The sequence below is a fragment of the Hyperoodon ampullatus genome (genome assembly GCF_949752795.1).
Source record: "Hyperoodon ampullatus genome assembly, chromosome: 4".
NCBI classification, from domain to species: domain Eukaryota; kingdom Metazoa; phylum Chordata; class Mammalia; order Artiodactyla; family Ziphiidae; genus Hyperoodon; species Hyperoodon ampullatus.
This window is the reverse complement of record NC_136917.1, coordinates 120445820-120458271: the sequence shown is the minus strand read 5'-3', so window position 1 is coordinate 120458271 and position 12452 is coordinate 120445820. Positions and strand designations below refer to the sequence as shown.

The 12452-nt window shown below is 38.7% G+C and overlaps 1 protein-coding gene across 1 annotated transcript in view; it reads left to right on the top strand.

The window, feature by feature from the left end:
- The window catches only part of SLC30A5 (solute carrier family 30 member 5), a gene marked incomplete at its 5' end in the record, with an annotated part of 36643 nt that extends 25265 nt beyond the window's left edge, over positions 1 to 11378 (top strand). Inside the window, 4 exons of the mRNA XM_079703933.1 lie at positions 6149 to 6350; positions 7143 to 7369; positions 9333 to 9461; positions 10307 to 11378. Of these exons, the coding sequence (XP_079560059.1) occupies positions 6149 to 6350; positions 7143 to 7369; positions 9333 to 9461; positions 10307 to 10477 (729 nt within the window). The 3' untranslated portion in view covers positions 10478 to 11378. The remainder of the gene's footprint in view (positions 1 to 6148; positions 6351 to 7142; positions 7370 to 9332; positions 9462 to 10306) is intronic.
- Positions 11379 to 12452: the final 1074 nt, after the last annotated feature.

The following is a 12452-nucleotide window of genomic DNA, read 5'->3' as shown; positions in this document are numbered from 1 at the left end:
TTTGATAGGGATTGCATTGAATCTGTAGATTGCTTTGGGTAGTAGAGTCATTTTCACAATATTGATTCTTCCAATCCAGGAGCATGGTATATCTCTCCATCTATTTAAATCATCTTTAATTTCTTTCATCAGTGTCTTATAATTTTCTGCATACAGGTCTTTTGTCTCCTTAGGTAGGTTTATTCCTAGATATTTTATTCTTTTTGTTGCAATGGTAAATGGGAGTGTTTTCTTGATTTCATTTTCAGATTTTTCATCATTAGTGTACAGGAATGCCAGAGATTTCTGTGCATTAATTTTGTATCCTGCTACTTTACCAAATTCATTGATTAGCTCTAGTAGTTTTTCGGTAGCATCTTTAGGATTCTCTATGTATAGTATCATGTCATCTGCAAACAGTGACAGCTTTACTTCTTCTTTTCCAATTTGGATTCCTTTTATTTCCTTTTCTTCTCTGATTGCTGTGGCTAAAACTTCCAAAACTATGTTGAATAAGAGTGGTGAGAGTGGGCAGCCTTGTCTTGTTCCTGATCTTAGTGGAAATGGTTTCAGTTTTTCACCATTGAGGACAATGTTGGCTGTGGGTTTGTCATATATGGCCTTTATTATGTTGAGGAAAGTTCCCTCTATGCCTACTTTCTGCAGGGTTTTTATCATAAATGGGTGTTGAATTTTGTCGAAAGCTTTCTCTGCATCTATTGAGATGATCATATGGTTTTTCTCCTTCAACTTGTTAATATGGTGTATCACATTGATTGATTTGCGTATATTGAAGAATCCTTGCATTCCTGGAATAAACCCCACTTGATCATGGTGTATGATCCTTTTAATGTGCTGTTGGATTCTGTTTGCTAGTATTTTGTTGAGGATTTTTGCATCTATGTTCATCAGTGATATTGGCCTGTAGTTTTCTTTCTTTGTGACATCCTTGCCTGGTTTTGGTATCAAGGTGATGGTGGCCTCGTAGAATGAGTTTGGGAGTGTTCCTTCCTCTGATATTGTTTGGAAGAGTTTGAGAAGGATGGGTGTTAGCTCTTCTCTAAATGTTTGATAGAATTCGCCTGTGAAGCCATCTGGTCCTGGGCTTTTGTTTGATGGAAGATTTTTAATCACAGTTTCAATTTCAGTGCTTGTGATTGGTCTATTCATATTTTCTATTTCTTCCTGAGTCAGTCTTGGTAGGTTGTGCATTTCTAAGAATTTGTCCATTTCTTCCAGGTTGTCCATTTTATTGGCATAGAGTTGCTTATAGTAATCTCTCATGATCTTTTGTATTTCTGCAGTGTCAGTTGTTACTTCTCCTTTTTCATTTCTAATTCTACTGATTTGAGTCTTCTCCCTTCTTTTCTTGATGAGTCTGGCTAATGGTTTGTCAATTTTGTTTATCTTCTCAAAGAACCAGCTTTTAGTTTGGTTGATCTTTGCTATCGTTTCCTTCATTTCTTTTTCATTTATTTCTGATCTGATCTTTATGATTTCTTTCCTTCTGCTAACTTTGGGGGTTTTTTGTTCTTCTTTCTCTAATTGCTTTAGGTGCAGGGTCAGGTTGTTTACTCGAAATGTTTCCTGTTTCTTAAGGTGGGATTGTATTGCTATAAACTTCCCCCTTAGAACTGCTTTTGCTGCGTCCCATAGGTTTTGGGTCGTCGTGTCTCCATTGTCATTTGTTTCTAAGTATTTCTTAATTTCCTCTTTGATTTCTTCAGTGATCACTTCATTATTGAGTAGTGTATTGTTTAGCCTCCATGTGTTTGTATTTTTTACAGATCTTTTCCTGTAATTGATGTCTAGTCTCATAGCATTGTGGTCGGAAAAGATACTTGATACAATTTCAATTTTCTTAAATTTACCAAGGCTTGATTTGTGACCCAAGATATGATCTATCCTGGAGAATGTTCCATGAGCACTTGAGAAAAATGTGTATTCTGTTGTTTTTGGGTGGAATGTCCTATAAATATCAATTAAGTCCATCTTGTTTAATGTATCATTTAAAGCTTGTGTTTCCTTATTTATTTTCATTTTGGATGATCTGTCCATTGGTGAAAGTGGGGTGTTAAAGTCCCCTACTATGATTGTGTTACTGTCGATTTCCCCTTTTATGGCTGTTAGTATTTGCCTTATGTATTGAGGTGCTCCTATGTTGGGTGCATAAATATTTACAATTGTTATATCTTCTTCTTGGATCGATCCCTTTATCGTTATGTAGTGTCCTTCTTTGTCTCTTCTAATAGTCTTTATTTTAAAGTCTATTTTGTCTCATATAAGAATTGCTACTCCAGCTTTCTTTTGATTTCCATTTGCATGGAATATCTTTTTCCATCCCCTTACTTTCAATCTGTATGTGTCTCTAGGTCTGAAGTGGGTCTCTTGTAGACAGCATATATATGGGTCTTGTTTTTGTATCCATTCAGCCACTCTGTGTCTTTTGGTGGGAGCATTTAGTCCATTTACATTTAAGGTAATTATTGATATGTATGTTCCTATTCCCATTTCCTTAATGGCTTTGGGTTCGTTATTGTAGGTATAGTCCTTCTGTTGTGTTTCTTGCCTAGAGAAGTTCCTTTAGCATTTGTTGTAAAGCTGGTTTGGTGGTGCTGAACTCTCTCAGCTTTTGCTTGTCTGTAAAGGTTTTAATTTCTCCATCAAATCTGAATGAGATCCTTGCTGGGTAGAGTAATCTTGGTTGCAGGTTTCTCTCCTTCATCACTTTAATTATGTCCTGCCACTCCCTTCTGGCTTGTAGAGTTTCTGCTGAGAGATCAGCTGTTAACCTGATGGGGATTCCCTTGTGTGTTATTTGTTGTTTTTCCCTTGCTGCTTTTAATATGATTTCTTTGTGTTTAATTTTTGACAGTTTGATTAATATGTGTCTTGGCGTATTTCTTCTTGGATTTATTCTGTATGGGACTCTCTGTGCCTCCTGGACTTGATTAACTATTTCCTTTCCCATATTAGGGAAGTTTTCAACTATAATCTCTTCAAATATTTTCTCAGTCCCTTTCTTTTTCTCTTCTTCTTCTGGAACCCCTATAATTCGAATGTTGGTGCGTTTAATGTTGTCCCAGAGGTCTCTGAGACTGTCCTCTGTTCTTTTCATTCTTTTTTCTTTATTTTGCTCTGCATCAGTTATTTCCACTATTTTATCTTCCACCTCACTTATCCGTTCTTCTGCCTCAGTTATTCTGCTATTGATCCCATCTAGAGTATTTTTCATTTCATTTATTGTGTTTTTAATCGATGCTTGATTCATCTTTAGTTCTTCTAGGTCCTTGTTAACTGTTTCTTGCATATTGTCTATTCTATTTCCAAGATTTTGGATCTGGGAAATAGAATCTTGGATCAGCTTTACTATCATTATTCTGAATTCTTTTTCAGGTAGACTGCCTATTACCTCTTCATTTGTTAGGTCTGGTAGGTTTTTATCTTGCTCCTTCACCTGCTGTGTGTTTTTCTGCTTTCTCATTTTGTTTATGTTACTGTGTTTGGGGTCTCCTTTTTGCAGGCTGCAGATTCGTAGTTCCCGTTGTTTTTGGTGTCTGTCCCCCGTGGCTAAGGTTGTTTCAGTAGTTTGTGTAGGCTTCCTGGTGGGGGGGACTAATGCCTGTGTTCTGGTGGTTGAAGCTCGATCTTGTCTTTCTGGTGGACAGGTCCACGTCTGGTGGTGTGTTTTGGGGTGCCTGTGGCCTTATTATGTTTTTAGGTATCCTCTCTGCTAATGGGTGGGGTTGTGTTCCTGCCTTGCTAGTTGCTTGGCATAGGGTGACCAGCACTGTAGCTTGCTGGTCGTTGACTGAAGCTGGGTGCTGGTGTTGAGATGGAGATCCCTGGGAGATTTTCGCTGCTTGATATTATGTGGAGCTGGGAGGTCTCTTGTGGACCCGTGTCCTGAAGTTGGCTCTCCCACTTCAGAGGCACAGCACTAACTCCTGGCTGCAGCACCAAGAGCCTTTCATCCACCCGGCTCAGAATAACAGTGAGAAAAAGTAGAAAGAAATAATTAGTAGAAGAAAGAAAGAGAGATTGAAAGAAAGGAAGAAGGGAAGTAAGGAAGGAAGGAAGGAAGAAAGAAAGAAAGGAGGGAGGGAGGAAGGATGGAAAGAAAGGAAAGAAAGGAGGGAGGGAGGGAGGAATGCAAAAGGAAGAGTGAATGGAAGAAGAGAGGGAGGGAGGGAGGAAGGAAAGAAAGAAAGAAAGACAGGAGGGAGGGAGGGAGGAAGGAAAGAAAAAGTGGAAAGAAGAAGGGTGGGAGGGAGGGAGGGATGGAGGAAAGAAAAAGAAAGAAGGAAAGGAGGAGCGGAGGGAGGGAGGGAGGAAGGGAAGGGAGGAAAAAAAGAAAGAGCAGGTAAAGTACAATAGAATAAAGTATGAAATATAGTAGCGTTATTAAAATTAAAAAGTAATTATTGAAAAAAAACACGGACCGAAAGAACCCTGGGACATATGGTGGAAGCAAAGCTATACAGAGAGAATCTTACACAGAAGATTACACATACACATTCACAAAAAGAGAGCAGGGGGAAAAATCAAAAATCTTGCTCTCCAAGTCCACCTCCTCGATTTGGGATAATTCGTTGTAAAAAGAGGAAAAGGGCGAAAAGTCTGAAATCTTGCTAAGTCCACCTCCTTAATTTGAGATAATTCGTTGTAAAAAGAGGAAAAAAAAAGGGGGGGGAAAGTCTTAAATCTTGTCCTCAAGGTCCACTTCCTCAATTTGGGATGATTCGCTGTCCATTCATGCACTCCACAGACGCAGGGCACATCAAATGGACCGTGGAGCTTTAATCCGCTGCCTCGGAGGCTGCACAGAGAGATTTCCCTGTCTCTGCTCTCACAGCTCCCGGGTCTCAGCCTTGGACCTGGCCCCGCCTCTGCGCGTAGGTCGCCGGAGGGCGTCCGTTCTTCGCTCAGACAGGACGGGTTTAAAGGAGCCGCTGATTCGGGGGCTCTGGCTCACTCAGGCAGAGGGGAGGGAGGGGAATGCCCTCTCCTCGCGCACCAGGCAACAAAAGGGAAAAAAGTCTCTTGCCTCTCCGGCAGCTCCAGACCCTTTCCCCGGACTCCCTCCGGGCTAGCACTAACCCCTTCAGGGTCTCTTCCTGCCGCCAGCCCCAGACCTCTCCCTGCGCTCCGACTGAAAGCCGATACCCGAGCCTCAGCTCCCAGCCCCGCCCGCCCTGGCGGCCGAGCAGACAAGTCTCTCGGGCTGGTGTGTGCCTGAGGGCACCGATCCTCTGTGCCAAAATCTCTCTGCTTTGCCCTCCACACCCCTGTTGCTGTGCTCTCCTCCGCTACTCGGAAGCTTTCCCCCTTCGCCACCTGCAGTCTCCGCCCTCGAAGGGGCTTGTAGTGTGTAGAAACCTTCCCTCCTTCACGGCTCCCTCCCACTGGTGCAGGTCCCGTCCATATCCTATTGTCTCTGTTTATTCTTTTTTTCTTTTGACCTACCCAGGTATGTGGGGAGTTTCTTGCCTTTTGGGGGGTCTGAGGTCTTCTGTCAGCGTTCAGTAGGTGTTCTGTTGGAGTTGTTCCACGTGTAGATGAATTTCTGATGTATCTGTGGGGAGGAAGGTGATCTCCGCGTCTTACTCTTCCGCCATCTTCCTCCGGCTCTCTACTTTGTTTTTTAAAAAATGCTTTTCCATTGTACTTTTTTTACTTTGGGAAATTTTACTATAGTTAAGAAACAGTAAGACTGTGTTTATTTGTAATCCACTCATTAGTAAATTACAATCATTGCCTTTTAAAGTATTGATATTTACCTAGTAATATAAATGAGATTTCAGGTACAATGTATACTTGCTCTAGTAAGCAGTACTTTCAAACTCTTTATTTAAATAAAACAAAACTTTAGCATCATTTATTTATTCATAAACCCTGAATCAAGTACATTTTTATTCTTAATCATTTAATTAAAGCAAATCTAAATCCTTTTACTTGTCAACACTTTGGTATTTGAAAGTTAAATGCTTCTTCTAAAATATTCTAAAATTCACACTTAAAATTTTCTTATTGAATTTAATGAGGTTTTACTATGAATATTTTCAAAACTGTAAACCAAAAACCATATATAGCTACATAATAACTTTTAAATAACAAGTGTATTTTTTTAATTACAAATTTAAAGGTTTTCTTTTTTCTTTTTTGCTAGCCAGTCTCAGTTGGAGGGCTGATAGTAAACCTTATTGGTATCTGTGCCTTTAGCCATGCCCATAACCATACCCATGGAGCTTCTCAAGGAAGCTGTCACTCATCTGATCACAGCCATTCACACCATGTGCATGGACACAGTGACCATGGGCACGGTCACAGCCACGGATCTGCAGGCAGAGGCATGAATGCTAACATGAGGGGTGAGTCCTTGCCAGATACTGTCCTACTTTTCAACTGTGTTCTGAATTGACATTGTTTATTTGTATTAAGTATTGGGTTCTTGGTACAATTTTATTTTAAAAAACCAACCTGTAACTAAAAAGAGATATAAAGTCATCTGTTACAGAAAATGCTCACAACTGTTCATAAATGTCAAATTTTTAAAATAAATTATTGTAATTATAGAGTCCTTTTCATGGTGACATTTGAGTAAATATTAGTTGCAAGGGAAACTGTGCATTACGCACTTTCACTATAAAAGAACTAAGAAATTTTTATTGTACTGAAAAAAAAATATGGGGGAAGTATCATTTATGTTGAGATATTTATTCTGATGTTTTATTTTTTTATTTATTTTTTTGGCCACACCGCATGGCTTGTGGGATCTTAGTTCCCCAACCAGGGATTGAACCCTCACCCTCAGCAGTGAAAGTGCAGAGTCATAACCTCTGGACCACCAGAGAATTCCCTATTCTGATATTTAGTAGAAATAATTTAGGTAATGTCAAAACTTGGCTCATGTATGATTTCTAGGAAGCTTTCCCAGACACCATCATAAAACTCACCACACTGGTAATAGTTGCCCACATCCTTACTTTCACCACTATGCCATGAATTCCTTGATGGAAGTGACCATGTTTAGTCATTTTGAAGTACCAGCCCCTAGCAGAGTGCCTGGTGAATAATAGGTACCTCGTAATATTTGTACAATGAATAAAAGAACTAAATTAAATGTGCTTTAATTTTTAATATTTTATGTATCTTACTTGTAGGTGTATTTCTACATGTTTTGGCAGACACACTTGGCAGTATTGGTGTGATCGTATCCACCATTCTTATAGAGCAGTTTGGATGGTTCATTGCTGATCCCCTCTGTTCTCTTTTTATCGCTATATTAATATTTCTCAGTGTTGTCCCACTGATTAAGGATGCCTGTCAGGTTCTCCTTCTGAGACTGCCACCAGAATGTGAAAAAGAACTACATATTGCCTTAGAAAAGGTACTGTGTATAATTTCTTTACTAGTCTTCTTCCTTTTAAAATAGTATTTGAAATTAAATAAGTTGACCTAATAAGAAATGAAAATGACAGTCTTGTAGGAAAATGGACTAATAACATAAACAGGCAATTCATAGAAAAACCAAACACAGAATAGAATGTATTTCAGCTTGTGGTTTGCCATATCTTATTTATTTATTTATTTGTTTATTTATTTATTGGCTGCATTGGGTCTTCGTTGCTGTGCGCGGGCTTTCTCTAGTTGTGGTGAGTGGGGGCTACTCTTTGTTGCGGTGCGCGGGCTTCTCATTACGGTGGCTTCTCTGGTTGCGGAGCACGGGCTCTAGGCACACGGGCTTCAGTAGTTGTGGCACGTGGGCTCAGTAGTTGTGGCACATGGGCTTAGTTGCTCCACAGCATGTAGGATCTTCCCGGACCAGGGCTCGGATCTGTGTCCCCTGCATTGGCAGGTGATTCTTAACCACTGCACCACCAGGGAAGTCCCTGACATATCATATTAAAGTAATTAGGATCTGCTGATGAACAGTTGGCATCTTGAATACTTAAGGTATAGCATCTTAACCCACTGGTTTCATAAATAAAATTAGTAAAGTTTTCTCACTTTCTCATAATTGGCAACTAATACATCCTACTAAAAAAGAAAGTTTTTTATTTCAAAAATAATACATATCCGTTACAGAAAGTTTCAAAGTAGAAAAAAGAAAAAAATAATAATCATAATTTCACTACCTGGAAAGAAACACTTTTTTAAAAATTTATCTCTTTATTTATTTATTGGTTTTTTTGTTTGTTTGTTTTTTTGGCTGCATTGGGTCTTCGTTGCTGCGCACGGGCTTTCTCTAGTTGTGGTGAGCAGGGACTACTCCTCATTGTGGTGTGTGGGCTTCTCATTGCGGTGGCTTTTCTTGTTGCAGAGCATGGGCTCTAGGCACGCGGGCCTCAGTAGTTGTGGCATATGGGCTCAGTAGTTGTGGCTCGCAGGCTCTAGAGCGCAGGCTCAGTAGTGGTGGTGCATGGGCCCAGTTGCTCCGTGGCATGTGGAATCTTCCCAGACCAGGGCTTGAACCCATGTCCCCTGCATTGGCAGGCGGATTCCTAACCACTGCCCCACCAGGGAAGCCCAGAAACGCTTTTGAGTCATTTTTCTGTATAAAAATATTTTTTAAATAAAAATGGCCAAAAAAATGTACTGCTTTGTAAATTTTTCCCCACTTAATTATGTCATGTTGATAAATAGTCTAATACTTTTTTTTTTTTTTTTTTTTTTTGCTGTACGCGGGCCTCTCACTGCTGTGGCCTCTCCCGTTGCGGAGCACAGGCTCCGGACGTGCAGGCTCAGCGGCCATGGCTCACGGGCCCAGCCGCTCCGCGGCATGTGGGATCCTCTCGGACCGGGGCACGAACCCGCGTCCCCTGCATCGGCAGGCGGACTCTCAACCACTGCGCCACCAGGGAAGCCCGTCTAATACATTTTTAATGACAGGGTAGTGTTACATTGTGTGGATAGTCTATACTTTATTTGACTAGCCTTCCATTGTTGAACATGAAGGATATCTTTTGTATGTGTTATCTCAAATATAACAAATAATACTGGAATGTTTGTATCAATATAAAGGAAACAACATGGTTTATTGAACGTATCCAATGTTTAGACTAGGCAAAGTACATCTTATATCGCTGAAAATGGGTGTAAAGTCACCTGTGTAACCCTGTTCACTTCCTATTCCAAACTTCCTTCCCTGGCATCACTGCCAGGTCAAAATATTTTAGACACCTTTACTTGAAGTTAGTTGTCCCTCCCATTCCTTTCTCATTTCTGGGCTCTCCTTATTACTTTTCTTTTTTTAATCAGGTTAATAATGGTTTCTGGACTAAAAAGACTTCTTTGTGTTCAGTAAATTAGCCTTCAAATCCATTTATATCACCTCTCCTTTTATTTGACAGCTACAGAAAATTGAAGGAATAATATCATACCGAGACCCACATTTTTGGCGTCATTCTGCCAGTATTGTGGCAGGAACAATTCATATACAGGTGACATCTGATGTGCTGGAACAAAGAATAGTACAGCAGGTAATAATCTTAAGTTTTTAAAATAATTTCAGTTGAGGTAATTGCACACATTGTAAGTTATACAGCTCAGTAGTCATTTAATTGTTTAAAAATATCATTCTTACAGCTGTCCAAGGATAAGTTATTTTTTTACATCTAGATTTGTTTTATATCCAAAAGTAGTAAAAAATAAAGTCAAGTTTTAGTATGTGGAGGACAAGCTTAAGTTAATGTAAAAAAAAAAAATTCATTTGTAATCCACCTTGGTTCCCAATAGATGGTCAAAAAATAAGTTATTATAAATATAGTCCTAAGTTAATAATAATAATAAAGTTGGCAGGTATGTGTCATGGTTGGAGATAAGGATCAAAACAGTTCCTGGGGCTTCCCTGGTGGCGCAGTGGTTGGGAGTCCGCCTGCCGATGCAGGGGACACGGGTTCGTGCCCCGATCCCGGAAGATCCCACATGCCGCGGAGCGGCTGGGCCCGCGAGCCATGGCCGCGGAGCCTGCGTGTGTCCGGAGCCTGTGCTCCGCAACGGGGGAGGCCACAGCAGTGAGAGGCCCACGTACAGAAAAAAAAAAAAAAAAAAAAAAAAAAAAAACAGTTCCTGTATCCCTATTCTAGACCTACCGAATTGGAAACAGTAGCTGTTTTCCTTTTCTACCTTGAATGTCAGGTCAGTGATTTACTGGCCTTCTAAAAGATCCTATGTAATATTTGACCAGCTAAATAATAAACATTACTTTAAGGACTTATCATTGACTATCTATGGCTATTCAAAAAAATGTGATATCTATTATTTAATCCAAATGCACTAAATGCATTAATCTAAATGCTTTTAAATGTATGGATTTTTATAACAGGTTACAGGAATACTTAAAGATGCTGGAGTAAACAACTTAACAATTCAAGTGGAAAAAGAAGCATACTTTCAACATATGTCTGGTCTAAGTACTGGATTTCATGATGTTCTGGCTATGACAAAACAAATGGAGTCCATGAAATACTACAAAGATGGTACTTACATCATGTGAGATAACTTGGGAATTACCCCTGGGGTATGAACAATGAAGATGAAATGACCGGTTATTTATAATATCGCCAGAAGAAAATTGCACATAATTGTACAGAAACATTTTATGGTATTTGAAAAAAATTTTAAACCTCCCCACAGGGCTTCCTTGGTGGCACAGTGGTTGAGAGTCCGCCTGCCGATGCAGGGGACACGGGTTCGTGCCCTGGTCCGGGAAGATCCCAACATGCCGTGGAGCGGCTGGGCCCGTGAGCCATGGCCGCTGAGCCTGCGCGTCCGGAGCCTGTGCTCCGCAACGGGAGAGGCCACAACAGTGAGAGGCCCGCGTACCGCAAAAAAAAAAAAAAAAAAAAAAGCTCCCTACAGTTGGATCAAGGAATCTTTCTTAAAGGAAATTTAAATACAGAATAAAGCATTAATTGTATAAGTAAAATAATTGTTTAAATTATGTGTAAAACAGGAAACTTAAAGTTTAAGTGAACATGATGTATCCTATCTTCAAAAGTGAACATATAATGATGGATTCTAGTGAAGACCAAAATAACTTCTGTGTGTTTACTTTCTGTAAGAAAGCATCTCCATTGTAAATAATGTATTTACATGTTTATTACAAAGACCCAAATGAAAAATTTTTAGTCAATTTTTTGTATAGCCCTAGGGTAAAATAGGAATAAAAGTTCTATATTTATGGATTTTCTGTATATAAAACTGGTTCCTAATTATAACTTAAATCCATTAAGTAAAACCTGTATTGCCACTTTAAATGTAAACTAAATTATTTGGGAGAAACTTCAACCACTGATATGAGGCAGCAGTGAGAATAGTGAAGGATAACATGACAGTTTTTGATGTATTACAAAAGCCAACCACTCTGTAAAATAAATTTTTTTTACTTTTGGTAATATTTGCAAATGAATAATTACTTTATTAGGGTAAAGAACTTAGACTAAGTTGTGTTCATGTTATTCACTCTGTCTTCTTCCTCTAAAGTAGAATATTCCATTTCTTGTTACGCATCTGGCATTCCAAGTTGCTTATTAAGCTGGTATCCAAGCAATGCTAGGCTTTTCATCTTTTCCTATGTTGTAGAACAGCCAGTGGAGAGAGTCATAAATAATTGTCAGCTCAGAGTTAATTTTCTGCCTATAGATGTAACTTTTTTTAAAATTTCTGGAACATGTAGATGTAGAAGAAATATCAAAGAATTAGGTGGTTATTTTAAAGTTTAATAAGTAAATCTTGTTCATAAACCCTTGGGCACTATGAAATCAAAATACTTACTCTATAACTACTTTCTATAGTAATATCTATATTTTTTCATTTCCAATTTAAACTGAATGTATAGTCTAAAAAGACTGTATGATAAATAGATACATAATAATATATGCAGTTTTATGAACACCAAAGAATGTTGACCAAGAGAAACTTTTGAATACCTATTTATAAGCATCTGAGTATTTTCACTCTTATACTAGGAATTTTGATAAGTAGGATGAATTAATTTTAGTATGGATACTATTTTCTTATCTATACCATAATGGCAAACATGTATTTAAATCATATTTTTGTCTTACAAATTTTAAAATGTGAGAGGTTTTAGAAATTTGTTATAAGTTATTTTGATATTCCTTGTCTTCTCTTTACACATTTTCTGGTCCAGAATCTTCAATACATATTAAAATTTTTGAGTGGTGGGAAAATAATTGCATATTGATGTTTTAATGTAATTTTTATACATTAAAAAATTTTAAGTAGATAGGTACAATAAATATTACATCATTTTTTTAATTGTCATTTCCCTTGGAAGGCATAAAAATAGCAAGAAAATTAAACTAATGTGATGGACAACTATTAAGATGAGAGAGAACGCAACACTGAAGGGTGAGGGAGTGCAGATGGAAAGTAGGGAAACTCCAGTATGGAGAGCACCAGGGTGCTGGTTCTGGCTCATACAAACCATATGACTTTAGGCAAAT